Source organism: Varanus komodoensis, unplaced genomic scaffold (assembly GCF_004798865.1).
Source record: "Varanus komodoensis strain SLA01 unplaced genomic scaffold, ASM479886v1 scaffold27, whole genome shotgun sequence".
Classification (NCBI taxonomy): Eukaryota; Metazoa; Chordata; class Lepidosauria; order Squamata; family Varanidae; genus Varanus; species Varanus komodoensis.
This window is the reverse complement of record NW_025335701.1, coordinates 8,096,004-8,123,448: the sequence shown is the minus strand read 5'-3', so window position 1 is coordinate 8,123,448 and position 27,445 is coordinate 8,096,004. Positions and strand designations below refer to the sequence as shown.

At 47.9% G+C, this 27,445-nt stretch overlaps 1 protein-coding gene across 1 annotated transcript in view; it reads left to right on the top strand.

The window, feature by feature from the left end:
* The first annotated feature begins 936 nt into the window (after positions 1 to 936).
* The window catches only part of SLC7A6 (solute carrier family 7 member 6), a 43,009-nt gene continuing 16,500 nt past the window's right edge, over positions 937 to 27,445 (top strand). The window contains exons 1-5 of the mRNA XM_044434196.1: positions 937 to 1,499; positions 6,415 to 6,986; positions 15,251 to 15,376; positions 24,683 to 24,827; positions 26,187 to 26,310. Coding sequence (XP_044290131.1) covers positions 6,449 to 6,986; positions 15,251 to 15,376; positions 24,683 to 24,827; positions 26,187 to 26,310 — 933 coding nt within the window. The 5' untranslated portion in view covers positions 937 to 1,499; positions 6,415 to 6,448. The remainder of the gene's footprint in view (positions 1,500 to 6,414; positions 6,987 to 15,250; positions 15,377 to 24,682; positions 24,828 to 26,186; positions 26,311 to 27,445) is intronic.

Below are 27,445 nucleotides of genomic sequence, written 5' to 3'. Positions count from 1 at the left end.
TGACATCCAAGCCCAGAAGAATGGAGTTTGGATGAATGAATTCAGGGCTCCTGTGAGGGAGAAATAACCCAGAACTTCAACCCATGACTTGTTGCTGGGCTCACATTTTCTTAACTCAGAGCTCTGCGTTCGGACGACTCACTGAACAACCCAGAAACCGGGTTATTTAGTGTGAATGGGTAAAGCTATCAAGAGCCAGCAAGCTCACAGCAAATCATGGGTTGTTTACTCATCCAGTTGGGGTCTGAATGTTGACAAGTGCAATTTTTTTAAAGTGCCTGCAAAAATTCAGGGGCACCATTCTTGTGTTGTTTTCTCCAGAATGGTTTTTTGCCTGTTCTCCTTTTGGGGGAGCAAGATGTGGTGCTCGTTGTGAAGTTAGTGCTTCCTAGGAGTAGGAAACATCCATGCCTCTGGATGGCGTGGTGTGGTGTACCTGAAACCAATTTCTATTATTTAGAAGGCAAACACTTCTGGAGTTGTTGTCTTTCCTGAGAGCTGCTCAGGTTACTGGGGCAAACTTCACCTTGCATGACCCTGCTCCAGGTGACAGCGAACCTTGTCAAGCCCCATTGCTTGTTGCATTTAACAAAGCTCCAAAACAACTGTAACTGGTCTGTTTAGATATGATGCAACTTGTTAAGCTTAAAGGCTGACAGGTTTTTTTTCCTTTCCCATGTAAGGAACAGTTGTCTTTTAAACCTCACGGAGCTGCATTGCGCTTCAGCCGCTGCAGGTTGGAAATTCCAACTGAATTGCGCTCAGGTCAGGATTGGGAGCAGCAAAAGCACCTCTTCTGGCAGCAGACTTTTTGCCTTTTGTGCAAGAGTTGATGGGAGATGGGGAAAATCGGATGGCAGCGCAATGCTGGTTGCAGAATTGTGGGAATGTAGCACTTTATTTGGTCTAAATGAGCATAGTCTTGTGTCTGCTTGACATCCAAAAAGGCAGGGATAGTATATCATCCCTTCCTCTGTGTGTGTGTGTGTGTGTGTGTGTGTGTGTGTTTATCCATATCGTGCGAACGACAACACTGTCTTCAGCCTGCACTCCCGTGTGCTTACTTGTCAGTTTCAGCCAGAACGTCACCTGTTGAAGTTAGTTTATAGGAATGGCCTGGAAATCTGCAGGGAATGAAGAAAAAAGTGTTTGAAGCTGGTTGGGCTGAAGGCCAGGAGAAGAATTCTGAAAAATAAATGCAGGGCAATGGTGAGCAAGAACCTTACTTTCCTGATTAGTTAGAGCTGGAGAGGGAAAATAACTACGTAACTTTAAGAGTCAAAAAGTCTGAAGAAGAGAGAATTAAGAGAGTGAAAGGCGGGGGAGTCTGAGAGCTGCTGGAATGGGATAAATTGCAGACACAGTAGTGACACGTGAAGGTTCTGCTTGCGTACTTTCGTACTTCCAGGTTCTGTACAGGCATCTGACTAACTTCAGTGAGCTGGGTTAGATGGAGAGAAGCGGCTTGCCTAGGAGGACAAACCCAGTACAAATTAGAGGTGGGGCCACCACTTTCCAAGTCAACCGCCGCCCCCAGTTAGTCACACCATTCTTTGCACCCCCAAGTCATGTTCTCCCAGAAAGGAATTTCCCCTCTCCTCAGAATAAGCACCCCATAGTGTTCTGGTGGGCGATCAAGGCTGTGGCGCTTCCTGCATTGGGAGGAAAACATGCACTTGTGCACCCTTTCTGTGCTTTGGCATCGCCGTGCAAGAAACAAGCACCTCTGCTTGGCTTTTGGGTGCCTGGCAGCGGCTGCACTGTGCTCTCGGCCATTGGTAACAGCCCAGCACACGCCTAAAGCGGGAACAGTGCAGCGCACAAACGGGATGGACTGTGAAGAAACGCACTCTAGAAGCACAAAGGAGGGGAATGCAGGCTTGCTACTGGCGTCACACAATCGATTGCTTAGAATCCTAGAAGAGCAGAGTCGGAAGGGGGCAGGAAGGCCATCGGGTCCCAGCCCCTGCCGGTGCAGGACACCAAGCCACACCCTCCCACTCACGCAGCTGCCCAGTTTCTTTCTGAATGTCTCTCATGCTTGAGCCATAACAGGCATGTTTATCGGCTGCCTGAATTTGGAGCACCCTGAATGTTGGACTTAGGAGTTTCAGTGTTTAAGCTTCTTCATATTTTACACTGTGTGCATGTCCAAGTAACTAAACTCACATCCTCCATTTCCATGTAACTCAAAACATCTTTATTGAAAGATAGCTCACCTGTTAAAACATAGAATTGCAGACTCTGTAATTAGCCGTGAATGGAGGAGGTGTGGTAACCGAAGGTGGGAATGACTGGCCCAGACATTGATGTGACTGTAACTACTAAGCTGGGGCAGAGAAGTCTCTGCCCTGAAGACCAGGTTGGCCTGCCGGGGTTCCTTCCCCATCGGGCAAGGGTGGGGAGGAATCCTTCCCACGCTGCACCCTCTCAGTGGAGGGGTCTCCAGTGTTATGGGGCAGGGGGCCATTTCTGTGCATCCCAGTGGGCGTCTGAGTGGTGCACAGCGGGCTTAGCTCGCTCTGTGTCTTCAGAGGGTGCTGTGATCACACCACTCCTAAAAAAGCCCAGTCTGGACACGAGGACCTATAGCGAGCATCTGCTTTTGGGCAAGGTGCGCAAGCAGGTGGTGGCCAGGCAGCGCCAGGCTCTCTTGCAGCGGGCCTGGTCTGCTCTTCAGCAGAGCGCAATGGCTCAGCAAGCACAGCTGAGCGGCAAGAAGGCCGGAGCGCCACACCCCGAGGTTGTTGCTGGGGGGCTCCCTGGCCTCCCAGCCAGTGTGAGTTCGCCAATGCCCGCTGCCCTGCCCATCTGCTGCCTGGTGGATGGCCCAGCTCACGCGCTGCCAGCCAGTCGCCCGCCTTCCCACCACTGGTCCATGCTGCCGAGATGCCCGCCCTGTGCAGCCTCCTGTGTGAGCACCCTGGGCCCTCTAGGCGGCTGGAGAGGGGTCAGCACACCTGCATGCATACCTGCCCCGGGTGGGTCGGGTGAGCATCCAGGTGCTCTGGTCAGGAGGGAGATGACCCATCAGCCAGGTGGAGGATTTGGTGGTGGTGCTTCCGCCCGGCGGCAGGGAACCCGTGCCAGGAGGGAGCACAGGGGCCTGCGTTGGCGCCTGGTCCGTGGGCAACTCAGCCGCTGGGCTTGCTGGCCAAAGCAGGGAAACCATGGAAAAACGTTGCCGCTGGCGTCATGACTCAATGCTGGAAAGGGAAAACCTGAGAACACAGCTCTGGTTCTCGTGGTGCTTCTTGGTACCCACACATGCCCTGTTTCAGCCCGCTTCCAGTATTCACACGTGACGACAAGCCACAACTGCCATGGCTTGGCTTTACGTGCAAATACCGTTGTACTCTACCTGGTGTCTCAAACCCTTTCTTCTGCCAAGTAGTGTTCAGGCTTCTTCACACACACACACACACACACACACGTTCCACAGGAACTGCTCTACATTAATGAATCTGTGTTGTGGCAAGAAGTGGAAATGACCAATTAATTTGGATAGGGGATTAAGCTGTCTAAGTGTCGCTGGACTAACTGGATGCTTTGGCTGTTGGATGTCTGGAATGCAGTAAAATCCAATTTATGACCTGAATATTCAGTGTGATCTGAAATGAATGGGGGTTGCATGAAATCTGTGATTAGTGGAGAGTGCTCTAAAAATGCAGAAGGGCATTCCTAAAATAATTCAGATATTACTCGGTTGTTTTTACGCATTCATCCTCGGTTGTTGTTTTATGCTAATCTAAAGCACAAAGCCACTCCAGGGGCATAGCTCCATAAATTCCTTCCGCTTCTGGAGTTTGTGCTTTTGCAGGGCATCCTCAATCATTGTGCTCCTCGAAGGGAGCTTATTTGGAAATGACATTTTTCTATGCTGAGGCCAGAAGACGTTAAGTGTGAAATGGCCTTGTCTGAGACGTTCGAATGAACTTCATATCTTCTGCCTGGTTTGTCACGGTCTGCTCCAAACGTCTCCCAAGTGGCCGCTTTTGGCCCTGGAATTCTTGAGATTTAATTTATTACGTTGTTACCCTGCCTTCTTTCCTCTTGAAAAGTACTCAGGCTGGTTCACAGACGCCTCTGTACCTTATTATTTACTGGATTTGAATCCTTCTTTTTCTCTTTTTTAAAGAACTTGAAGCAGCTTACACCATTGTCTTCCTTCTCTCACTCTTATCCCCACAACAACAGCCCTGTGAGGAAGGTGGAAGTTATCCTCACAACAACCCTGTGAGGTGGCTTAGACCGAGTCAGTGACAGGCCCAGGGTTACTCACTGGGTTCTATGGCTCACTGAGGACTAGAACCTTGATCTCCCACATCCCAGGTCAACATAGAAACATAGAAACAGAGCGAGTAAGAAGGGGTCTCCTGGGCCATCTAGTCTGACCCCCGGCTCCAGCCGGCTCTGCTTACGACATGTCCACCATGTGCACGTCCAGCCTATCCTTGAACAGCCTCACCACTGGGGCCTCAGCCACCTCCCGTGGAAGCCCCTTCCACGCCCTCGGGGTCCTGACTGTCAGGAAGTGCTTCCTGGCATCCAAATGGAACCTTGGCTCCCTGAGCTTTGCTCCACTGGAGCGCATCCTGCCTTCCTCTGCAGGGGAGAACAGGCCTCTCCCCACCAACATGCAGTGGCTCTCTCCTTTACAAGGGATCCCGTGATGGACCCGGAAATCTTTCGCAAGCAGTGCACTTACTCTGCAGCTGAGTTTGGTCTCTTCTCAAGGCAGATGCTTAGGACAGGGAGAAGCTCCCAAGCCTTCACTCAGCAGCATCCCAAGAATGGGATCCCCATTTTGCTGGAGAGCAGGCTTCCGGAGATGCTCATTTCTGCTTGAAGGGGGGCAATACAAACACTCCTTCCCTTGCAGCAGGTATGAAAAATGAGAGCAGAGCCCCTCCTCTGCCAAGCATCTCGGCCTGCCAGACGATCCAGGGAAGGTGGTTAACGGCAACTGCAACGAACAGTTGGCTGGTAAGCCATGCCAGCATCCGTGGAACCCTGGGAGAGGGAAAATTGGATTTTAGCTGAGAAGAAATCTTAATTCCCAATCACCCTTGATCATGATCAAGGCAGCAGGAAATGAACAATAACCTGCAGAATAGCCTGGCTAGTAAATCCACAAAGGCTAGTAGCCCATTTGCCAGAACATATGCATGATTATACTTGTGAGCCCTGCTCAGGGATTCTAGTTATGGGAAAGCTGAATGCATCCCTGTGGCTGCACCCAATAGCTCAGCCCCTAAGAACTCCTGCTCCAAATACTCCAGTACCCGTTCCTCCTGGCCACAGTGAAAGTTTGCAGGAAGGAACAGTTTTTATGTGCAGAGATGTTCCAATTGGAGCTTTCTTGGATTAGGGTTCTGTAGTTCCTTGAACATAGGAGCAACTCTCCTGTGAGGAATACTTAGCTTAGAAAAAAGATGAGTAAGTGGAAGCAGGATAAAAGTGTTCACAAGGACGCAGAGTGTGGAGAAAGTGGAGAAGGGGCTTTTCCCTCTCCTCCCCTAATACTAGAGCCCAGGGTAATCCTGGGAAGCAGATTGCCAGGAGATTCGGGACAGAGAGGAGGAAGGGGGTCCACACGGTGCATGGCCGAACTCTGGAACTCATTTGCACGAGAGGTTGTGACAGACACCCACTGCAAAGGGGGCTGGACTAGTTCGTGGAGGAAGCTCCTACTCCTGATGGCTCCTTGCTGCCTCCCACGGACCAGAGCCTGTGGACTTCTGTACACCGGGTGCTGCAGATCTTGCCCACATGGTGCCGTTTTGCTGAGATTCCGCTTGTGGGTTCCTGCAGGCAGCCACTGGGCCGTTTGGGGCTCAGGATGCTGGATTGGGCAGGCCTGACCTGATCCAGCAGGGCTCTTTCCGTGCTCTTAGCGGCTTTCACTGGAAAGCTTCCCTCCCTGTCTGACACGTGCAGTACTGAAGGTGGAGTTACTTGGCGTAATTCCATACTTGCTGGTAACTATAATGCCTGAATGGGGCCACGGAGATCACTTGAAAGAAAGAAGAGCAAACTCTTTCAGCATGCCAAAAAAAATTCCTCCTCTCCCTCTCCTTTTTTTAACTGAGAAAAAAATAATTTCCATTACTTGCATCTGGCTACATACAAGTCCGTATTGAAATCTGTTTTGCAAAGGAAAAAAGTATACACTTCAGCATTAAGACTTTCTCAGTATTTACCAGAGATCCACCACAAAACAATGTGTATGGATTCTTGTTTTACCCTTGCACATTAAGGCTTCATATCTTCAGATGGGTCAAAATCAGCATCCTTGTAATAAGTACTTTGTGAGAGTTCAATGCTACTTTTTTCGGTCAAGTGGCCAGTTGCATCCTACCTAGGAAGCAGGCATGTCTTGGAGTTTCAGTCCTGTTTTCTCTTTTGTCGTAGCTGGCATCGGCAGCGGATCCATGCCGGCACCGTGATGGAAGGCCGAAAGGACTTTCCGCCTCTTAATTTGCGGACTGAATATCTTCCAATTGAGGAATCCGGCAAAAATGACAGAAGCAGCAGCAACAGCAGCTCCCGGGCCCACGAGGAGCACCAAGAAGCTGTGCAGCTGCGGAAAGAAATCTCTCTTCTTAACGGGGTCAGTCTCATAGTGGGAAACATGATTGGTTCCGGTATCTTCATTTCCCCCAAAGGAGTACTTCACTACAGCTCTTCGTACGGACTGTCACTTGTCATCTGGGCAATTGGAGGGGTCTTTTCGGTCATCGGAGCCCTCTGCTACGCTGAGCTGGGGACCACGATCACCAGGTCGGGAGCCAGTTACGCCTATATCCTGGAGGCCTTCGGAGGCTTCATTGCCTTCATTCGCCTGTGGACCTCCCTGCTAATAATCGAGCCGACCAGCCAGGCAATTATCGCAATAACTTTTGCCAACTACATCGTCCAGCCCATCTTCCCTTCCTGCCAGCCTCCGTATGTGGCCTGCCGTCTCCTTGCAGCTGCTTGCATCTGTAAGTATGCCATGAAGCCGGTGCTTCGGCACGTGGGCACACTCGGGCTGGGGCGAGGAAGAGCCGACTGGGCAGCGGCTGCAAGGGCTGTGCCGTTGCGGAGGGACTGCGTGCGTCCACGGCGGTTAATAACTTATGAGAAGAGAACCACTGGAGTGCAATAGTCTTGGGCAGGTTTGCATGAAATCCTGCTGTTTGCGTGAAGGAGGACACTTGTGGGAACTTTCCACTGAAGACTAGAGGGGAATTGCAACGTTTGGGCCTCTTCCTTCCCCTTTTTCTAAATGCAAGAATTTACCTTGGGGGCAGGGGAAGATGGCGAATCCCTAATTACAAGAGGTATATAGCAAGGTTGGAATTAGTGCAGCGAAGGGCCACTAGGATGGTGGTTGGTTTGCAGGGGAAGCCATATGAGGAGAGACGGAGGGAGCTGGGTCTTTCAGCCTGGAGAGGACCTGTTAGTGACATACAGGTAGATGAGGGGGTGCCACACAGAGGTGGGTCATGACCATTTTCCCCTGCAGTGGAGGGCAGGATGTGTTCCAGTGGGGCCAAGCTCAGGGAACCCAGGTTCTGTTTGGATGCCAGGAAGTCCTTCCTGACAGACAGGACCCCGAGGGTGTGGCATGGGCTTCCACGGGAGGTGGTTGAGGCCCCATCAGTGCGGGTGTTCAAGGATAGGCTGGGCATGCACATGGTGGGCATGTCGTGAGCGGAGCTGGCTGGAGCCGGGGGTCAGACTAGATGGCCCGGGAGACCCCTTCTGACTTGCTCTGTTTCTATGTTTCTTTGTTGCCAGGACGCCAACAAATGATCTTTTCCCATTTGGTGTTGGGACTTTGAGTCTGGCTAAGTGCATCTGTGCTTGGGAACAAATCCACGGGGTTTTCTCCGGTGGAAATGAAGTGTCCGTTTCACAGCACTGATTCTGGGATCATCCAGACCATGGGTCTTCAGACTAAGGGCCACAGGCCAGATCCGGTCCGCCATGCCCTTTTAACTGGCCTGCCCCACAGGTTTGCACTCACTGGGTGCATGCACGGCTTGCTTGCAAGGAGGTCGTTTTGGACTTGCTCAGAAACAATCTCCTCACGAGGAAGCCGGTGCCTTGCCCCCCCGCCCCCCTGTCTCCGCCTTGCCTCATGTGTGCGCATCCCCCCTCCCACCGGCCTGCGCCTCCCCCCCAGCACCGCCTTGGCAGCCCGCAGTTACCTCTGGCACCTGTCAACTGGCCCCCTGTTGAAAAAGTGTAAGGAGCCCAGATCCAGGCCTGGCGAAAGGAGATGTTGGCTGGAGCTCTGAGTGGGCTTTGCACCTTCCCTGGCCTGAGAGAGAATCCCCTGATTCTGGGGAAAGGCTTTTCTGATCACGATAAGCACAGCCCTGCCCAGAGGTGGTGGGCATGGCCACGTGGTCTGGATGCTGGCCAGCCATGGGCAACCAAAAATGGGAGCAAGAGAGCCTGTTAAGAGTGTCCAGGGCTGGGTGAGCAGCTGCCCCTCCCCATATATTAGGTTACAACTAATTCCTAATTTCTCAGCCAAATTTCTGACTAAGGGGTTACAGGTGTGGCAATTCAACACATCCAAAAGGCATCGGTCTAGGGCAGGAGTCCTCAAACTTTTTCAGTGGGGGCCAGTTGAATGGCGCCAGCGATGGACGCGGACTGCCAAGGTGGTGTGGGTGGGGGGCACGGGCCGGGCTGGGGGGCATGCATGTGCGGCGAGACACCGGCTTGCTCACAAGGAGATCCTTTTCTCCGAGCGAGCCCAAAACAATCTCCTTGCAAGCAAGCGCGTGCGGCGAGACCAAAACCTCTATGGTGGGCGGCTAAATGGGCATGGCAGGCCAGAACCGGCCCGCGGGCCGCAGCTTGAGGACCCATGGTCTAGGGAGAGCTGCCTTAGAGGAATCGGCCAACATGCAAGCTGATCTAGTATACAGTTTCCAACAGCTGCATCTGGAAAATCACAAAGAGGACTGGAAAACAATGGCCATTCCCTGCTTGTCATTAACAGCTGGTCCTGGAGAGGTTGTTGGTAAGCCTGATTTAAAGCAACCATTTAAATCATGGAAGCTTATGGTATGAACGTGTTAGTCTTTAAGAAGTTAGTCAGAGGAACCATTGCTAGTTGACTGAGATGTTGGAAGGAGAAGAAGATCCTTACGGGGTTGGTAAAAGGCAGGAAGGCATCTTGGGTCCTCTCGGAAATCAGCATTAACTGTTGCATGACCCATTGTGCTGAACATCAGGTGCTTTGGGACCAGAAAGCTCATGAATTACCACCTGATGGTTTTGTGTGAATCAGCCCGATGAATGGTCAGAAATGATGGGTATTGCAGTCTCCAGATCTTGTTGCACCCAAGAGTCCTGGCTCCATACTGGATTCTTGCTCAAGCAAATATTTTTTAAGATTGCATTGTAATCAGAGCTGTGAAACACACACGGCCTGGCTGAGTGTGCAGCCCTGTGGATCCTTGGACAAAAACGGGGCTTACAGCTCCCTGCATTTCCAGTTTCAGTTGGACAGGAGAGCCAGCTAGGTGGAAGCTCGGAGCTTTCTGAAGATCCTGTGCCCTGCCCTGCAGGTGGGGTGGCTTTCTGGTAACTGGGGGAGCGGTGGCTTGGCTCTTCTGCTGGCGCCTGCAGGAGGGATGGGAAGGGATCGTGCGCCGTGCCCCCCCCCCCCGCGATTCTGGGTGTGTGGAGCTTGCTGGCCCAAGATGTCGAGAGGAATATCTTTGAAAGGGATCAAGGGACGAGAGGGCTGTTTGTGGCTGCTAGTCCGGACGCGCCCTGTGACCTCCCGCAGCGTGGCTGGGGAACATGGCTGGGGAAGTGCTGTTGCAAAGGCAGTCGGCTGCCCTTGGTGGGAACAGAAAGTGAGCCTTGGCTGGGATCCAGCAGGCCTCTTTTCACAGCCTTGCCTTGAGAGAGTTGCTCTCTCAATCAAGTACAAAAGTCAGATATGAACATGTTTGCGAATCGTCGCACATCATCAGTAGCTTTCCTGATTGTGACAATGGACTAGCCACAGAAAAGGTTTCCCTCTCTGACTCCAGCTCCCATCATCCACAGCGACAGATTTCAGGGTGCCCAGAAAGCTTCATGCTGAATTGGGGTTTGAACCTGGATCTCTAGGTTGCCTGTTCTACGGATTATGTGGACCGCGCTCAGCCACGTGGCTCTTCCGGTTGCCGTGGGCCATGGGTCCTCAAGCTGCGGCCCGTGGGCTGGATCCGGCCTGCCACGCCCATTTATCCAGCCTGCCAGAGAGGTTTGGGGCTCGATGCCTGCATGCCAAGGCAGCGGCTTGCTCGTGCGGAGGTCGTTTTGGACCGCTCGGAGAAAAGGACCTCCGTGCCTGTGCCCGCCCCTGCTTCGCCGCACATGCGTGCCCCCCTCCGCCCTGGCCCACGCCCCCCGCCCGCACCGCCTTGGCGGCCCACGTCCATCGCTGGCCCCTTTCAACTGGCCCCCCGTTGAAAAAGTTTGAGGGCCCCTGCCTCAGGCCGTTGCATCTTAACCTGCCTCACTGGGTTTTTGTGAGGTAGTTGAGCCACCTTTGAATTCTTTGGAGGAAAAGTGGAACTGGACACATACAGTCAACGGCAGTAAGCAAGAACAATTCCGCCAGGTGCTCCTGGGTTCTAATATTGTAAAACAGAAGTGGATGCTTGTTTATCTCCGTACCTCTTCCATGCACAAAACTATGGGATGGCACAGCAGAATCGAGTCCTTAAATGATGAAATTGCGTCCTTAAATGGTAGAATCATATCCTTAGACAGGCATATGAAATGGTATCGAGTCATTGCCCTGTTATTATTTCTATTAGAAAACCTTGTGCATTTGAATTCTCTCCCCAGTGCATGTTTGCCCAAAATAGCAAGCTGGAACAATTACTGTTGGTCCAGAACTGGGTCGGGGGCTGTGTTTGGACATTTGCAGCCGTTTGTCTGTGCGTGCAGCCACTACTTCCATTTCTGCACTGTGTGCTTCAGTTAGATGTGGAAGTCTCCAATTAACCGTACTTTCCTGTTTTGTCTGGACAGAGCAACTATAACCCAGTTCGCATAGAGTGCCAGTTCATGAGTTGCTTAACCCATGAATTAGCGGGACGGAGCGAGCGCCTCCCGCATGCCTGTTGCTTCTACTGTCGCTCAACTTTAATCAGCAACCCAGTGGCCCCCCATTCCTGCATTGTTTGAAGAGATGCCTGAACCTAGAATAGGAACAAATGGCCCAGAGTTTTAACCCAACAATATAATACGGTTTATCATGGGGTTAAACTCTGGGCTGCTTAACCCTTATGTATATGCTGGGCCTATGATTACTAGGTTGGAACAACCTGGGTAAGTAAACCACAGTTTGAGGGTGGTTTAAAGTCCTGACTTGTTCCAGAGTTGATAACTATAGTTTCCCAGATTGGAGAGAATAGGAAATAAATCTTAATTAGGGGCTTGCACATTTCATTGTGGTGTGCCATGAAGGAAGGAAAGAAAGGCTGCATGCATTGGTAGAAGTTTGCAGAAGTATTCAACACTCACCTTGGATTTTTCCAAATTTTTGTTGTATTACAGCCAGGAATTGAAATGGATGGAACTGGCATTTTTGATGTATAGTCTCAACGCAGTGAAGGAGTACAATATGTTTATTGGGTTCAATAGCCAAAGACAAGCAGGAACATTCTCCCCTTTGTTGTGATCTGGTAAATCAGTTGAATGGAGTTCACCCATGCACAGTGCCAGGTTCACACAATCTCAGGCTAAATACAGCAGTTCCTGGAAGGACCCAGAAACTGTTGGAGAGCCCAGTGATAACCCTGGAGGAATGAAAGATTTGCAGCTGAGATGGGGCGCATCTGGGAGGCAGCTGTGGCCCAGACATGCCACAGAGCAGGGCTTTATGGAAGAACGGTGAGAAGAAATGCAGCATTTGGAGTCTGCAGAAAAGGCAGGTGGGAGACACCGCAAACTGTTGGGAAATATTCTCTGATCTGAGAGGTCCAAAATTAAACTTCTTGGCCTTGCTGCAAAAGGCCATGTGTGGTGAAAAGCCAAAAGTGCTCATTTTTCAGAGTGCTGTCTGCTCATAGCAGTGGCACCGTCCTGCAGTGGGGATGCCTTTCCTCACCACGGACTAGGAAACTGCTGAGGATTGAGGGCAAGACGATACAGAGCAATTCGAGACGTGGGGCAATTCTAGAAGAAAGCCTGTTTCAGTCTGCAAGGGTGCAGGTTCCTCTTCCAAAGGACAGTGATGCCAGCACACAGCCAATGTAAGACCGGAAAAGTTTAGAATCAAGAACCTTATAGTCTTGGAATGGCCCAGTTGAAACTCATTCTCATTGAGAATCCGTAGCAAAACTTGAAAGTTGCTGGTCACCAGTGCTTAGAATTGGGTTAGTTTTCCAACTGAATTTTTAGATGGCTTAAATTCACTGAAATGGGTATGTGTTTCCAGAGTGAACACTGGGGAATAGACCACTTATGTCATGAGCTTTCCAGTTTCAGGGACTACATCATGTTCATTGCATGCTGCGGTCTTACCTGGGATAAGAGGAGCCAGGTGGGGCCAAGCATTTGTGAATTCAACTTCTGTCATCACCGCCCAAAGCACCAGATAATCTTCGGCTGCATCAGGGTGGAGAATTTCAACACCTTCTTGTTTACTGAGTCATTGCATTAGATATTTGTGTTCTCATAAAATACTCTTTGGCTTTTCAAATAGCTTTGGCTTACTCTGAATAACCTGTGGCCAAGGGGCATGGTAAGAATACATTAAGCAGCGTTTGAAAACGTTCCTTTCAGATGCTTGTTCTGCAAGACCCACCAGAGTTCTGTGACTTCACATTGTGGGATGCAGACTGGATGCGGAATTGCACTGTTGCTTTTACTCAGCTCTGCCCATTTCCCTGGGCACAGGACTTAAATGGAAAATAATAGGGACATCATCAGTAACATTATTGTTACTAATTATTATTACTTCATTGCTCTTTGGGTTATAAGGAAATGTTTCTCATTCTTTTTGCAGAGGTTATAAATATTTTCACTGTGTTCTTTCTTTAAACATTCAAACATGGGAATTAAGAGATTGAAATTGGTACCTGGAAAAGGTGCATTAATTTGTCACCGTTACACTGTTAAGTCCTCCTGATGGAAGGGTATTCTCCAGTACACTTCTCCAATCCTTTGCTGTTTGTGCATCCAAGCCTGATGAAAAATCCCAAAGAACTGAAAAGTTTGAACATTTTTGTGGAATTTGGGTTGTTTCTAATAAAGGGATTGCCCAGCTGTGGATTTTGGCTGTTTATCCCCATAGCCCTGTACAGCTGTCTTTGTGATGTTTAGACAGAAAAAGGCCTACATTTCCCACAATGCCTCAGACAGTCAGTCAATTACTTTCCATCAATTTTAGTGGTGAGAATATTCCCTGGGCATAGTTTTTATAAAAGGACGATCTTACCAATGTGAAATCTTTCCTATTTCTTTGTTTCTAAATTAAATTAAATTAAATTAAATTAAATTAAATTAAAAATTAAATTAAAAAGGCATTATAATGACTCAGGTGAGATAATCCCCTAAGGTTGGAAGCAATGGGATATAGACTGCAATTTCTTCTACATACATTTCTACCCGGGTAACTGATATCCAAATTGGATAAGCATACTTTGGTAAAAGAAAGTGAAGAGCGTTTGCAGCCTGGGATTAGGGGTTACCACTAACCATGGTTTGCCTGACTTGAGTGTCATGGGACAACATGGTTAGAACAATCTGAAAACAGAGGAAGATGTTTTTTCCTTGTAAGTCATCTTGAGATGCTCGAAGTGGGTGGCCTATGAACGCTTTTAATAAACAAACAAATAAATCTGGCAATGTGAAGCGGGGAGGCGGAGGAAGAAGAGACCTGCATAAGCCTGCTCCCTTGAATGATTGCTTACTAATTCCATCATTCAGTGTCCTTTGACGATAGTTTTAAAGGTGGGGCTAGCACCCTTCTTCACCCCCAAAATACAGAGCAATATGTCTCTTCAGTGCTGCTGCAGTGGTACCTCGGCTCACGAATGCCTCAGTTCACAACCAAATCAGGTCTTGAATGGAAATTCCATAAAAATTTTGCTGCAGGTCGCGAACTCCACACTGGGTGACGATCGTGAACGCGCCCACTTTCCCTGCACAGACGCGATCGTGGTCGTGCTTGGGGGGAGGAGATGGCCGCGATTGCACCCGTGTTCCCTGCCCGAGCGCGCCCACACCTGCCTCCCCCGTGCGCCCATGACCGTGCCCGTCTCCCCCCACCCCCCCCTGCAAGATCGCTTGCGGGAGGCGATGGCGGCGATCTTTGTGATTCTGTCACTTTGCTTCTTCACATTTTTCTGATTAAAAAAAAAAGGTTATGGAACGGATTGACCTTATTTACACTGACCCTTATGAGGGAATTTGGCTCACGACCAGCTTGGCTCATGACCAGACTCCTGGAACGGAGTAAGTTCGTGCGCCAAGGTGCCTCTGTATTTAAAGTCTGAATTGTTGCTTTCTGATGATACTGACTTCGTATCTTGGGGGCGCTCCTTACTGAAGTCCCAGTAATATATTATATTCAGTAATATATTTATATTCAGTAATATAAAATGTATGTTTTGGGCAGCTTACCGTGCAGATATTTGCTTGAGCTATTCTGAATTTTCTGAATGAGGCTGTGAATGAGGAAATACGTCGACAGGGAGTTAGAGATCTCCATCTTACATATTTTTGGTACAAAACATACCAAAGCGCATTTGAACTGCTCTTACTTTTTCCTAACTGCAGGTCTGGTTACTGCTTTTGCTTTGTTAAATCCCGATGCTGATGCTGCCTGGTGTTGTCTTAGAAATAACGGAGTTCTTATTTTCGACAAGAACATTGCTAATTAGAAAACAAATGCTTTCCAGTCTTTACGGTTGAAGGTTCTCATTGCAAGATGATAAATGCAAGACTGGGCTTTGGGCCAAGAAGCATTTCCATGCCTTTTAGACTTTTTCCATAAAAATATGTGTGTGTCTGTACTTAGCAGTTTGTTATAAACTAAGCAAGGATTAAAAAGCAAACTGAAGGGTAGCTTACATCCTCTGTTAAGCACTGTAGTTCCGCTCAGCTTGTATGTACTAATACGTAGTTGTGACATGTTAACGTTGGAATGGAAGAGAATTTCAAGCCCACGCTTGACTTAAAAACCATCGAGCCACTTGCTAATGCTCTCCTTGCTTCTCTTTTTGTCTCCTAGGTCTTCTAACGCTTATAAATTGTGCCTATGTTAAGTGGGGCACAAGAGTGCAGGATGCATTCACCTATGCCAAAGTCATTGCCCTTATTGCCATCATCGTAACAGGAATTGTTAAACTATGCCAGGGTAAGATTAATAGTTTAATGTATAGAGGTTTGTATTTATCAGAAAAAAATGTTGAGGAGCGCCAATAATGTTGGTTATTCGTGAATAAAAGCTGCAATAGGCCAATCCAGGTCAGTATGCTAAGCAACTTTTTAACTGGACCTCTTTGTATTTATAAAAAGTAGAAATTGCATCTTCTTGTTCTTTTAAGCATGTGTGGAAGTCTGACTGAGAATAAGAACTCCCAGTAAGCCAGGGCGCAGTCCCATGCATGTTTAGACAAAAGGAAAACCCTACAATTCCCAGCACTGCCCAGCCAGCTAAGGAGGACTTTCTCACTTGATTTCTGGAAAAAAATTACACTGTCCCATGATGAAGATCCAGGGATACTGCATCTGCGTTTCTGTTAGGAAAAAGTAGCTCGTGACTTGGTGCTTATCGCTGGTAGGGAAACATTTTGGGCTGTGGCAGATTTGGCTACTGGAAAATAAATTCCTGGGCACCACCACAAAATGGCTTCCATGAGAAACACATCAAAAGAAAAGTCACAAAGGCCGAGTACAAAGCAGAAAGAGGGTCTGCACCACAACACACTAAACTCCTTTGAACCCAGGTTTAGCACCAACAGAAACCTATTTTTCTACTAGTTCAGCTGCTGCTGCTAAGCAAATTTGTCAATTTCAAAGGGTTGGCAGGTAACACCAAAGGTGTCAAGGGCACATTGGTGTCCATGGACATAACTTTGACTTTGCATTGACATACGGTAAGGGAAATCAGATATTAAAATCAGTTCATTAATTTTATTAATGAACCAGTGTGAGAGCCAGTGTGGTGTAGTGATTAAGAGCATGGGATCGGGACTCAGATGATCTGGGTTCTGGTCCCCACTCAGGCATGGAGCCAACTAGGTGACTTTGGGCCAGTCACAGACTCTCAGCCCAACCTACCTCACAGGGTTGTTGTGGGGATAAGATGGAGGAGGAGAATGATGTAAGCTGCCTTGAGCCCTTTGTAGGAAAAAGGCAGGATATAAATCGAAAAATAAATAAATAAAATTAAATGTAGTTATGTTCCACCTTGTAGAACTGAAGGTGGTGTCTACATGGTTTCTAGGTGGGATCATACCTGGGAAAACCACAATAGGAAAAAACTTATATGATGCAGGCAAAATTGTAACAGAAACATTCATTTCTAAGTAACTATATACCCCCAGAAATCCTGTGTGCCACGATTTGTTACTTGGGTGTGCAACATCCAACTTTTTGCCCTGGTATTCATTATTTGCCTTATATTGCAGGATTTTTCCCCATTGCAGAAATTTGATGCAGCATGAAGGTTGCTATTTCCAAGACCAGATGCAATGGTCCATCGGGTCTGATGTGACTCAAATTGCTAACTGACTTGAGAAATAGTTTAGGTAAAAGTGCAAAACAGAGTTTTCAATGCTATGTTGTAGATGCAAACCTAAGTTTTTTTCTTGAGCTAGTTTGGGCAACTGCCAGGCCATTGAATGTGACGGCTGGACCGTGGAGTGTAAAGACTGTGACAATTGCGAATAGTTTCACCACAACTGCTTTTCCTGGAAAAAGTTTCCTTGTTTAACTTAGTGGCATTTGCTTGTTATTTATTGTTCTGTGCTGGTGAAAAGGCCTGGCTTCACACAGGTTGGAACAGCTGTTGTGGTTCCCTCAAGCAAATGTATCTGCTCAGCTGGAGACTGCGACTGCAGTTGTAACTGCAGGGTTCAAAAACACAAACCCATTTAAATTAGTTAAACGGAATGAATGCATTTTTAGAATGAATTAATCCCATGGTGCTCACCCTTAGATCTCCTTCATATGCATGCCCAGGCTTCATGACTTGATTCTATGGCACTGACAGACACCCCCCTTTTTCTTATTATAAAATTATTTTATATTTATTATGAATAATAAATACCATATATAAAATACATCATATTTCTGCGACTGCATATTCTGTAGACTTTCGTAGACAATTAATTACTAGACACTGGGATAAGGAAATGGAAAAAGAAGGGTTGAAGGGAAAATGATGCTTCTGGGCAGGTTAACAAGTGACCATCATTTTGAAATACGAATTTGAGGGAGATTCCATGCTCTGATTTTGGTGGGTATTGGCTGTATCATTTCTGAATGGAAAATGAACCTGCTCAGTTTTGCCCTGGTTCAGTGCCTTTTCCCCATTATCTTTGCTAGACTACAGGCACTGGCCAGCAAAAATAATCGGCTTAGCTATAGCAGATGGCTGCATCATGTGCCCTCCCGTTAACCCCAGGACTTCTTTAGTCCCTTCAGGCAGTTAATTTGAAATAGCTGGGCTGCTGAGATCTTGGCTTAACTATTTCTGTTAGGCAGTTCAGGAAAAGGAGTGTTACTAAGAGTCTGCATTCAATGCAAATTTTTGTAGTATCTGCGGGTTTCCGGGAAAACTGAAAATTCCAGTGCAAATGTTAAAATAACTTTGCTTTACTCTTGCAGCTGATGTACATCAACGCAGCTTGAGTTCACCGAAGTTTATTTTCTAGCGAGCCTGCTTCAGGGTTGTAGCAACAGTGTTATGTAAACCAAGGTTTTCTCCACACCCCTCACATTTTTGACTAACCAAATCATTTACTTGTTTAGGAGTTTTGTTCTAATATATCCCAAGGGAGAGGGGCTGGTAATTAGATTTGAAACATCAGTTTGAAGGGGGAACAATTGTATGAAATAAAGCCCTTGTATATGTTTTATTTGAATGTAATGTCATCGAGGCTGTTCGATTTTTTGATTTTAAAAAATCAATTAAAGATGCAGGATTTTTTGCCGCATTCTGCATACTTGGCTTGAAACACATGTGCTTCTGCAAAGCAGTTGCAAAGCCATTCAATGCACCAGTAATGGCTCTAGTAAGTGGTGTTCCTTCTGCCCATCGCTGGCTGTTACATAGGAACCCGATTCCTTCTTTCACGTTCTGCTCTGCAGCAGGGCGGCCTTAAAGAATTGGGCAAATGCAGCGGCTTTTTTATCTTGAGTGTAGCTGACCTGTGCAAGCTTTTCCTCAAGTGAATTTCCCCACCCTGTGAGTTGGTTTGTGGCCTGCGCATCTGTGTCCAGCTGCTCCAACAGAATCGGTGCAATTGCTGCCTGGTAGAGCTGTGCATGGGTGTGAGAGAGACTCTGGTTGCAGCGGCATCCTTCCTCCTCCGCTGCATGCCATGGAGAGGCCCAGATGCTGCCTTCATCCCCCTTTCCCACAGCTTCCCCCACTGTCATCCCTTAAGAAAGAAGAGACAGAAAAGCAGCTCAGTGACTTCCACTTGGTAACTCCAGGAGTTTTCTAGCTGGAGGCATCCCAGGAACACACGCTTGAACAAGGCCCTTCCCAGCCAGAAGCAGGATAAACACTCCCGAACCTGATTGTATCTCCAGTCGTCCAAGTAATAATGGCGACTGGTTCAGGAAATCCTCTCCAAGCAGAACAATAGTTTGGCTTTTCAAACGGCAACATTTTCAGTGAGAAATGCGGACTATTCTTGTAGTTCTCTTTTCAGATTGTGGAAAATGTCTTGGAGGCGTCATTTGGGTTTGATAAATTCAGTTCTAGGACCAAACTAACGTTATCTTTTCCTTAATGTAAACACGCATTGTGAGGTGAGAGTTGGGTCTTGAACTTGCACATTTCCCCACAGTGGCTCTTAGTGCTGACAAAAAATGTGCACATCCATTTAATGCCATATTTAGTTTGGCAATGTATTCTCAGAATACTTCTGTTTAAGCAGCAGCAGAACCTCCGAGCCAGCCCTGTTACAAACATTTAAAACCGACCCAGAAGAAAGTTGTGCTTTCCCTTCTGTCACATTTTTTCGTGTCTATTGTTCAGTTTTGAACAGCTGGGCTTGTTGCCTTGTTTTTCCAATGAGCGATAGTATCCAACCTATTGTAGGTTTATCCGAGTTTCCCCCTTGATTTAAAAAACAAACAAACTTTTATTCCTGTTTTGGAAGCCTTCTTAATATGCTGACTTGGGAAAATCGGAAGTCTGCGTTTCCATTATGCTGAAAATGTGTTTTGTGCTGTGTGTGTTTTCTTTGTTCAGCCACAAGGGCTTGTGCAGACTAATACCTTAATACTGCACAATATGCACCGTTTAGCAACATCATTTTATTATCCTTGCTACACTTAACTAAGGCTGTTGTGCCTTGGCGCTATTTTGGCGCATTGCAAGAGGGTGAGACGGTGCAAAGAGACACTCAGTCGAGCCCTGATTTTCTTACATGCGGCCACAACTGCAAGCTGAGATGCTGCACGGCACTTTTTGGGATTGTTCAGGCAGTCCATGACAAGTGAACCATTTTTTCCCTCAAACTGCTTGTGTGAAACTCCAACCAAAAGCCATTAAAAACCACTTGGAAAAGATTCCAAGTCAGAAATACCGATTACTGATTTTATTTTATTTTAAATTGGTAAATGGAGAGCTATGGTAGCCTTCTTTCAGCCCAGCCTCAGTCTCCTCAGACACTGCAAGCAACTTCCCCAGACACTCTCAAGTCCACCTCAGAGGGTGGTAACACGGGAAAGAGCCTGTTTAGTGGTGACTCCTAGCTGTGAAATGACTTCCTCAGTGAGGACTAGCTGGTCACTGGTGCTGCCATGCTGAGTCCTAGCTTAAGACTGTCCTCTGTGCCAAGGTATTTAAATACATAATTGTCTTTAAATTGATCAGGTGTCAGGTGTTTTAAATAGTTTTGTTCTCCATTAAGTATTGTTTTAGTTGTAAAACTTTTAAGTTTTGTACTTTGGAATAATTCTACTACATTAAGGTCTGGTTTTAGGAATTGTAAATGGCCCAGGGAGCTTTGTCCACTGGGTGGTATAGAAGTGATAGTGATAAATATGTGTGATGATTTAATTGGATGTACGTAATTCATTCGTGGACATAACGTAATTCAGTGATGTGAATTAAGGATTTCCCAAAGTCGGAAACATTTCTGTAAATTAGCAACCTAGAAACTAAAAATTGCTCTGAACTGCCATGAGAGCCTGTGTCCTTTAAATCTTCGGGTGCAAACCTCGGTCTTCCAGACCATTGCCGGGGAAACTGGTGCCTAGATCACAGCTGGCTTCAGTGGCGGGTGAGCATTCTGATCGGTCCTTGCTACCTGGATGGCTCTGAACCATTCTGCTCATGTGTCAGTGAGTGCCTGCTTCAGGCTAATGTATCTTCGGGAAGTAACCAAAGGGGAAGCCAGTTCAGTCCAGAGATTAGTCTGCAGGGCTTATTGTGCCAAGCATCCAGGTCAGGCAGGGTGACTGAGAGAATGGCCCAGGTGTGTAGCCAAAGGCCAAGGAATCCATCCAGTCCAGAAGATCAAGGTAAGCTCCAGATCGGAACGCTGCTGTCCGGCTCCCACTGGGCTAAACTCCTGCTGGCTGTGAACCAGCGCAGCTGGCCAATTAGGTCAGCCTGTCGCTTTGCAGGGAGGCCCCACGCCGTGCCCTCCGTCTGAACTTCAGGTGCTCGTGCGCAGTTCTCCTCCTTTCCAAGCGGCGAATTCCTTCCAGCCCTGCCTCTTGCCCTTGGGGGAAGCCCAGGGATGGCGCAGGAGGGCTTGGGCTGCTCTTCCAGCGAAAGGCCACCCATGGCAAAAGCATCTTGGCTGCCTGGCTCTGGTCGGGACCCGCCATGCTGGCTATCCCACGTTTCGTCTTCCGTGGATGACTCTTCCTCCATGACACTGTTGTGGTGGTTGCTGATACTGAAGGGTAGTTTCCCCTTGGCATGGTTCACATGGACCTGCAGTTCCTGCTCCTCTGTGGGACAGGATGTCTTCCCTGCCGTGAGCCCCTGGGGCTTATGCCCTGCAAACATTCCGGTGTGTTCAGCTCCTGGGCTTGCAGCTCCACCTCACAGCTGAGCCGAGGACGCTCACCCACCTTTGCTAGTGACACTCGCCCAAAGTTAAGGGGCTCTGGGGCTGACGACGAAGCGTCTTGCTCACCCATGGCCCTCTCCTGGTCTTATCCTCCTGCTGCAGTAGGTGCAACTCATCCTGCTTCTCCATCGGAGGAGCCCAGTCATTTTGCTGAACAGATCCAAATAAGGGCTCGGTCCCCCAGGCTGGGTGCCCAGCAACCAGTAGGGAGGATGAAGGATCCGGCATTCAGTGCTGTCTGCACCGAAGCATCACACCCGTCAGCAATCCCTTTCTTGCCAACCTTTCTGCAGACAGTCGTGGAAGGCCCCTTCCAGGTGGCTGGAGAAGAAGTTGCCGGTCCAGCAGAGAGAACCTGCTGGTTCCCACCATGGCTGAGGCACTGCAGACCAAATTGCATAGAATGTACTTTCTGCCATCAGCAAAGAGGGTGACAGATGGACCTTGCCGAATGCGGGATCGGTTCGTCAGCCACCTCGGCTTTGATGTAGCAAATGACTGGGCAGTGATGGCACACAAGGCTGTTTTTGCCTTGGCAACAAGTTGCCTGAGGACCACCATGACTCAGCCAGGATTCCTCAAGCGAGAGTGTTTTGTCTCTCCAGATACTTTACGGCCCTGGATAAGGTCAGCGGAATTCAACCCGTTTGGGACCCTGAAGAAGTCAATCCTTTTCTGTACTGAGGAAGCTCTTCGTGTTTCATTGACACGGATCCTTCTGTTGCTCCATGCGGGGGATCGGTTTGGACCCCGCAGATGTAAAGGACACAGATTTTCTTATCTCAGCTGAGAGCTTTCACTGTGCTCGTCCGATTCGCAAGGCTCCTTTTGAAGCTGGTTGACTATTCTCTGCATTACCTCAGTTCTTTTCCTCACCTGCTCATTTCTGGACTCCACCCTTCACACGCTGCAAGCTGAGTGTACACTTGTACACCAGGAATACTATGTCTTCGCTGTGGTGGCAAGTCCGCAGTTCCAGTCTGCTCTCAAAGACCGGCAGCCTGGGTCCTTCAGACTGTTGCTTCAGGATATCAGGTCAATGGCTTGGAACCTTCAGGGCCGCCTCATGCATTTGCGGTGCGGTGGGTTGGGGCACTCCTACCAGAGCCATGCTGAGCTGCTGCTTGGCTGAGGGAGTCCGTGTTTGTTCGGCCAGGGCTGGTTGCTTTCTCTCTGGAGCGGTCCTGTCTTTCATTCTGTGCCGAGTTTTCCCATGATGTGCTGCTGGAAGTGAGTGAGACTGGATCTCAAGATGCAGTGTACAGTATAAAACGGAATGAAAGCATGAACAGCAGCAAAAACAGAATGCACGGAACTTGGCAACTCAATAAGGCTATAAAGGGAAAAGACACAACTTATTCTACAATTGCATCTTGAAAACATCAGCAAAAACAGTATTAAAACCAGTCTTTAGTTAATTATTAAAATGTCTGGTAAATAAAGTTTTAATCTGGCACCGAAAGGAGAGCAAGGACAGTGCCAGGCGATTCTCCTTTGGGAGCATGTTCCACGGATAGGATAAAGATGCTAATTTACAGATGCTTTAAAGGAGCTTCTCTTGTAAGGACACTGCTGGCTGCCTCCTTCCTCTTGCGTGCTTAGAAAGGGCAGGTGGCCTTTGATGTAGGGGGGCCTTTGGCTTCAGGAAAACGTCAGATGGAAAGATTTGGGGTCGGGGGAGGCAGCAAGATGGTCAGATGTGGGTTGAAAAGCCAGCTAATCCAGGAAAATCAGAGGGTCTCTTACAGATCCTTGGAAGAAAAAAGGGGCATTCCCTTCGGGAGAAATGCACAGGAAGCATTTTTTTAGCACACTGTGAGCAGGTTGCCCATGCCGTCAGCACATGTCCAAAGGCGAGTCACGAGGCCATGCTATTTGTGGCTTTTGGAGCCGAAGCAATTTGTGTTTTCTTTTTCCTTCTCTTTTTACTTCTAGGATAAGATGAGTTGTACACATTTCCAGTAGGAGAGACTGGTGATAAATGTTTATGCCTGGACATGACTGTGGTTGAAAATGCCACAAGGAGAGACCTTAATAATTGAATGCAGCTTAAAGACGTTGTTGTTGTGGGCACAATCCAATGCATGTCTAGACAGAAAAGGGGCTAAAGCTCTGGGGGTCGATGGGAGTTGCGGAAGTTTTTTCTGTCCAGGCAAGCAAAGATTGCACCCGTGCTCATTCCCCCAGTTTGCATAAGTTATATTAGAGGAAAAGTAAATAAGGACAAATACATTAGGTATCATTGGTTCTGCTTTAATGGAGAATTGGAGAGTCTGGATGCAGTTTCTCCTTTTGACTGTTATAACCAGTGCAACGGTTTTAAAAGCGTGTATGATAGCAGCATTGTTGCAACCATTAATGAATGAATCACAGCTGTTACACACCCTTTAATGTCCATATATAATTTTAAAAAACCAAGTCAAGTGGGATAGATAAGCAACCCTTCCCATAGATAAGGTATGTATGGCTAAACAACAGTATATCCACCAGATAGCTGCATAGATTGACATGCTCTTGGAAAATTAAATTAAATAATAAATTAGAAATGCTCTTGGAAAAGTGGGCATCTATGACCCTCAGGATATTCCAATTTTATTTCACTATCTAGTCAAGGGCAGAATCTCTATTAGATGTGTGTGGAAGTGAAATCAAGATGACTTTCTAATAATCTGGCTTTTGTTGTGGTGCTTGTTGATATTACATTGCATTTCTATACCACCTGAAGCTGAAGATCTCTGGGGAGTTCACAACATTTAAGCCCCCCACCCAGGTTACAACCAGGCCCAACCCTGCTTGGCTTCCAAGATTAGGCGCTTCAGGCTGTATGGGAGCTGTTCTGAACAGAAAAGGTAAGGAGCGTGGCTGACAGAGGCAACAGCTTGAAGCGGCAGTGCGGACGCTGTCCTTGCAGGCTGGTGGCGTCATTTGATGAGTATCTCTCCTGATCGAACAGGTACAGGCTTGCATGCGGGTTGCCACGAGCAGCCTGCCACTAAAATAGCACGAAGCAATCTGAGACAAGCACTACAGAGCTTCTGCTTCCTTGGCTAGTCTTCCCCTGCTTTCCTTCCTTTGTTTTTAATGCAGGGCAGCATTTGGACACGCCTTCTTATTTGGTAGTTGGAACTCCATTCTGCTGTCTCCTTTTGCTCAATATGCGGAGTGGTCCACACTTTGGGGTGTCAGAGATGCCCTCTGAGTCTTTGTGACTTATTTTACCACCGCCACCCCCCTCCCCCTCCCCCTCCATTTCCGTACCTCTCCACAGCCAAAGCTCTTTGGGTGGTTATATGCAAACATATGTATACATAAGCATTCCTATGTCAGCATTAAGTAGTTCCGTCTTGTATGTACTAACACAATGTGTGTTTCTCTGCTTTCCCTTTTACGTGCAGGACACTCGCTTCACTTTCAGGACTCCTTCGAGGGATCCTCTTGGAACCTTGGGGGCATTTCTCTTGCACTTTACTCTGCCTTGTTCTCCTACTCGGGTTGGGACACCCTCAATTTTGTAACCGAAGAAATAAAAAATCCAGAGAGGTAAAAGTTTACTGAAGCTATTGTTTTGTTCAGATTTGTTTGGTGTACCTCACAAGGGTCTGCCACTGAAAAAATGGAACTGACTCTTGATGGCTGAAAATGTATCTCTCCCTGGAACTAGCAAGGTTATTCTGCATCTCTAAGAAAGAGTCACGCAACAGATCCAGTTGGGCTGCAGCAAACTGGATTTCAGGGAAGGGGTGTAGCTCAGGGGAAGAGCCCTTGCCTTGCGTGCCGAAGGTCGCAGGTTTGATACCTGGCACGTCCCCGTAAGTTTTTCCTGCAGTTCCATAGAGCCCAGCAAAACTGGGCTGGCCTGGTTCTTTTCAAGAAACCTTCCTGTTTCTGCCTTCTGCAAGACGAAGGGGTCACGGATGTTCCCTCCGCGCGTATAAAAGATGGCGTCCAGGAGAACGAGTCTGGCGTCATCTTTTGTTAGGCATTGTAATTTTCTGCATACGGTACCACAGAGTAACAAAAAGGAGGCATTGCTCCTGTTTAGCTCAATGTAATGGGAATATTTGGGTCAGTCAACAAGGCTTACTTGCAAGAGGAAGAAAAGTGGAATAGAAATGCAACATCGTATTATTGTTATTCACAACAACAGTGTTAATTGTGCAGGGTGCGACCGAGCCTATTCTATTTTTGGTTTTGCTGTAGATTTGAATTGAGACCAGTGAGTGCTGGGTGAGGAGAATTAAACCTTCTTCATGCAGGGATTAATTTCAGAAAGCAAGCGAGTGCAATCCTCTCCTCCTGATTATGTGCTGCTGGTCCTGATCCGAATCAGGGCTGCTTGCATTCCTTTTAAAGGACAACAAAAACAACATGCTATGCAGTTCATATAACATGTAGGTTGACCCTAAGTTTTCATATGAGGCTTAGATCAGACTATGCCCAGGTGGAAATAGCCAGTGTCCCAGAATCCAAGCTGGTATTTTAACAAAGAATGGAAGAAAAGCCCTGCTGGATTGGACCAAAGATCATCTAGTCCAGCACCCCGTACACACGGTGGCCAGCCAGCGGTCCACAAGGTCCCTCCAGCAGGGTGGGTGCAAGAGCTCCTCCTGCCCAAGGCCTCAGCAACTGGCGTGTGCAGGCAGACCACCTCTGGCGAAGGAGGGAGCCCATGGCCAGCAAGGCTAGCAGCCACGGATGGCCTCCTCCTCCTCCCTGAATCTGTCCAGTCCCTTTTGAATGCCATCCAGATTGGTGGCCATCGCCACTTCCCTTGGCAGCAAGTTCCATAGTTCAGCCATGTGCTGTGTGCAGAAGCGCTTCCTCGGATCTGTCCTAAACGAAGGAAAATACTGACTGCTCCTAAGATGTGGTTGTTCCTCTGTTGTTTCCTTCAACCAGGAACCTTCCTCTGGCCATTGCCATCTCCATGCCAGTTGTGACCATCATCTACATCTTGACCAACGTCGCTTACTACACTGTGCTGGATATGAACGCCATACTTTCCAGCGACGCGGTGGCCGTGGTAAGCCTGGTTTGGGGGTTCTTGTCTGGAGGCTCCACTTCTCCTTGGAGAGCTTTCCTCCCAAGCTGCACAGCCCGTCCATGGCTTTGATGGCCCAGTTTCTGTGTGATCCACAATTCAGGACTGATGCTCACGGCACGCTTGCCTGGCTTCTGACTGCTCCAACCTACCAGGGATCAAATAGCCATTCGCAGTCAGAGGGAAGCCAAGAGTTGTTAGGAGGGTAATTCATGCTGTTTGCCGAGCTAGCAAAGCTGTATTTCCCCCCATGCTTCTTGTGCGGCAGGAGGCCAGGGGCCAGTTTTCATATAATAACTGCCTGAAGTTTAAATAGTACAAGGGCTTCAGGACAGGCCAGCTTCCTGGAGTGTAAAAGCCACTTCCGCTTTCAATCAGCAGCCTGCCGGCAGCTTATTCATACCTGTTGAGCATGAAGTGTGAATCTGGAAGACTGAGTAGGCTAGTCCCTAAAGAACCCAGCAGTTAACTCAACCACAAACCACAGTTTGCTTAAACCACGGGCTGTCACTGTGTGTGAGTCAGTTTGAAGAAGCAGAACTTGTGCAAAAATAGTGCAGAACAAACTGAGTTGGGTTCAGACGGAGTTGGTTGTGTTTAGTTCCAACTGAAATCTGTGGGATTTAACAGCTCCTATTGATTTTAAGGGGGTCTGAGTCCGAATGATGTAATCTGGATTTGTATTGTACTTATGAAAAAAATTGGCAGATGAGGCATTAACATACATATATGGAGTAGGGATATTAGAAAAATCCACAGCAGACTTAAATTCTAAGAATCTGATCCAAGGCTTTTGCAGTGGACCAGCTTTTGCCAAGACATGCAGATTGTGTGAACTTCTGCATTTTTTTAACTTTCTGTAATTTTATGCATATTTAGTCACAGAAAAAACTGGTGTGCATTTTCCCCATCGGCTATAGCATGGAAATATGCACATTGCATGAATTTATTTAGGTTAGGAGTATTTGCGTATTTCAGCAAATGCAAATTTGCACAGATGTGCACTTGTGTTCACAAAACCTGATTCCACCCATGAGCAGGTCTCCAAACAAAACCCACCAGGCAGTCTGTTAAATGAGGTACATGGGACCGATTTTACAGCATCTGTACCTCCTTA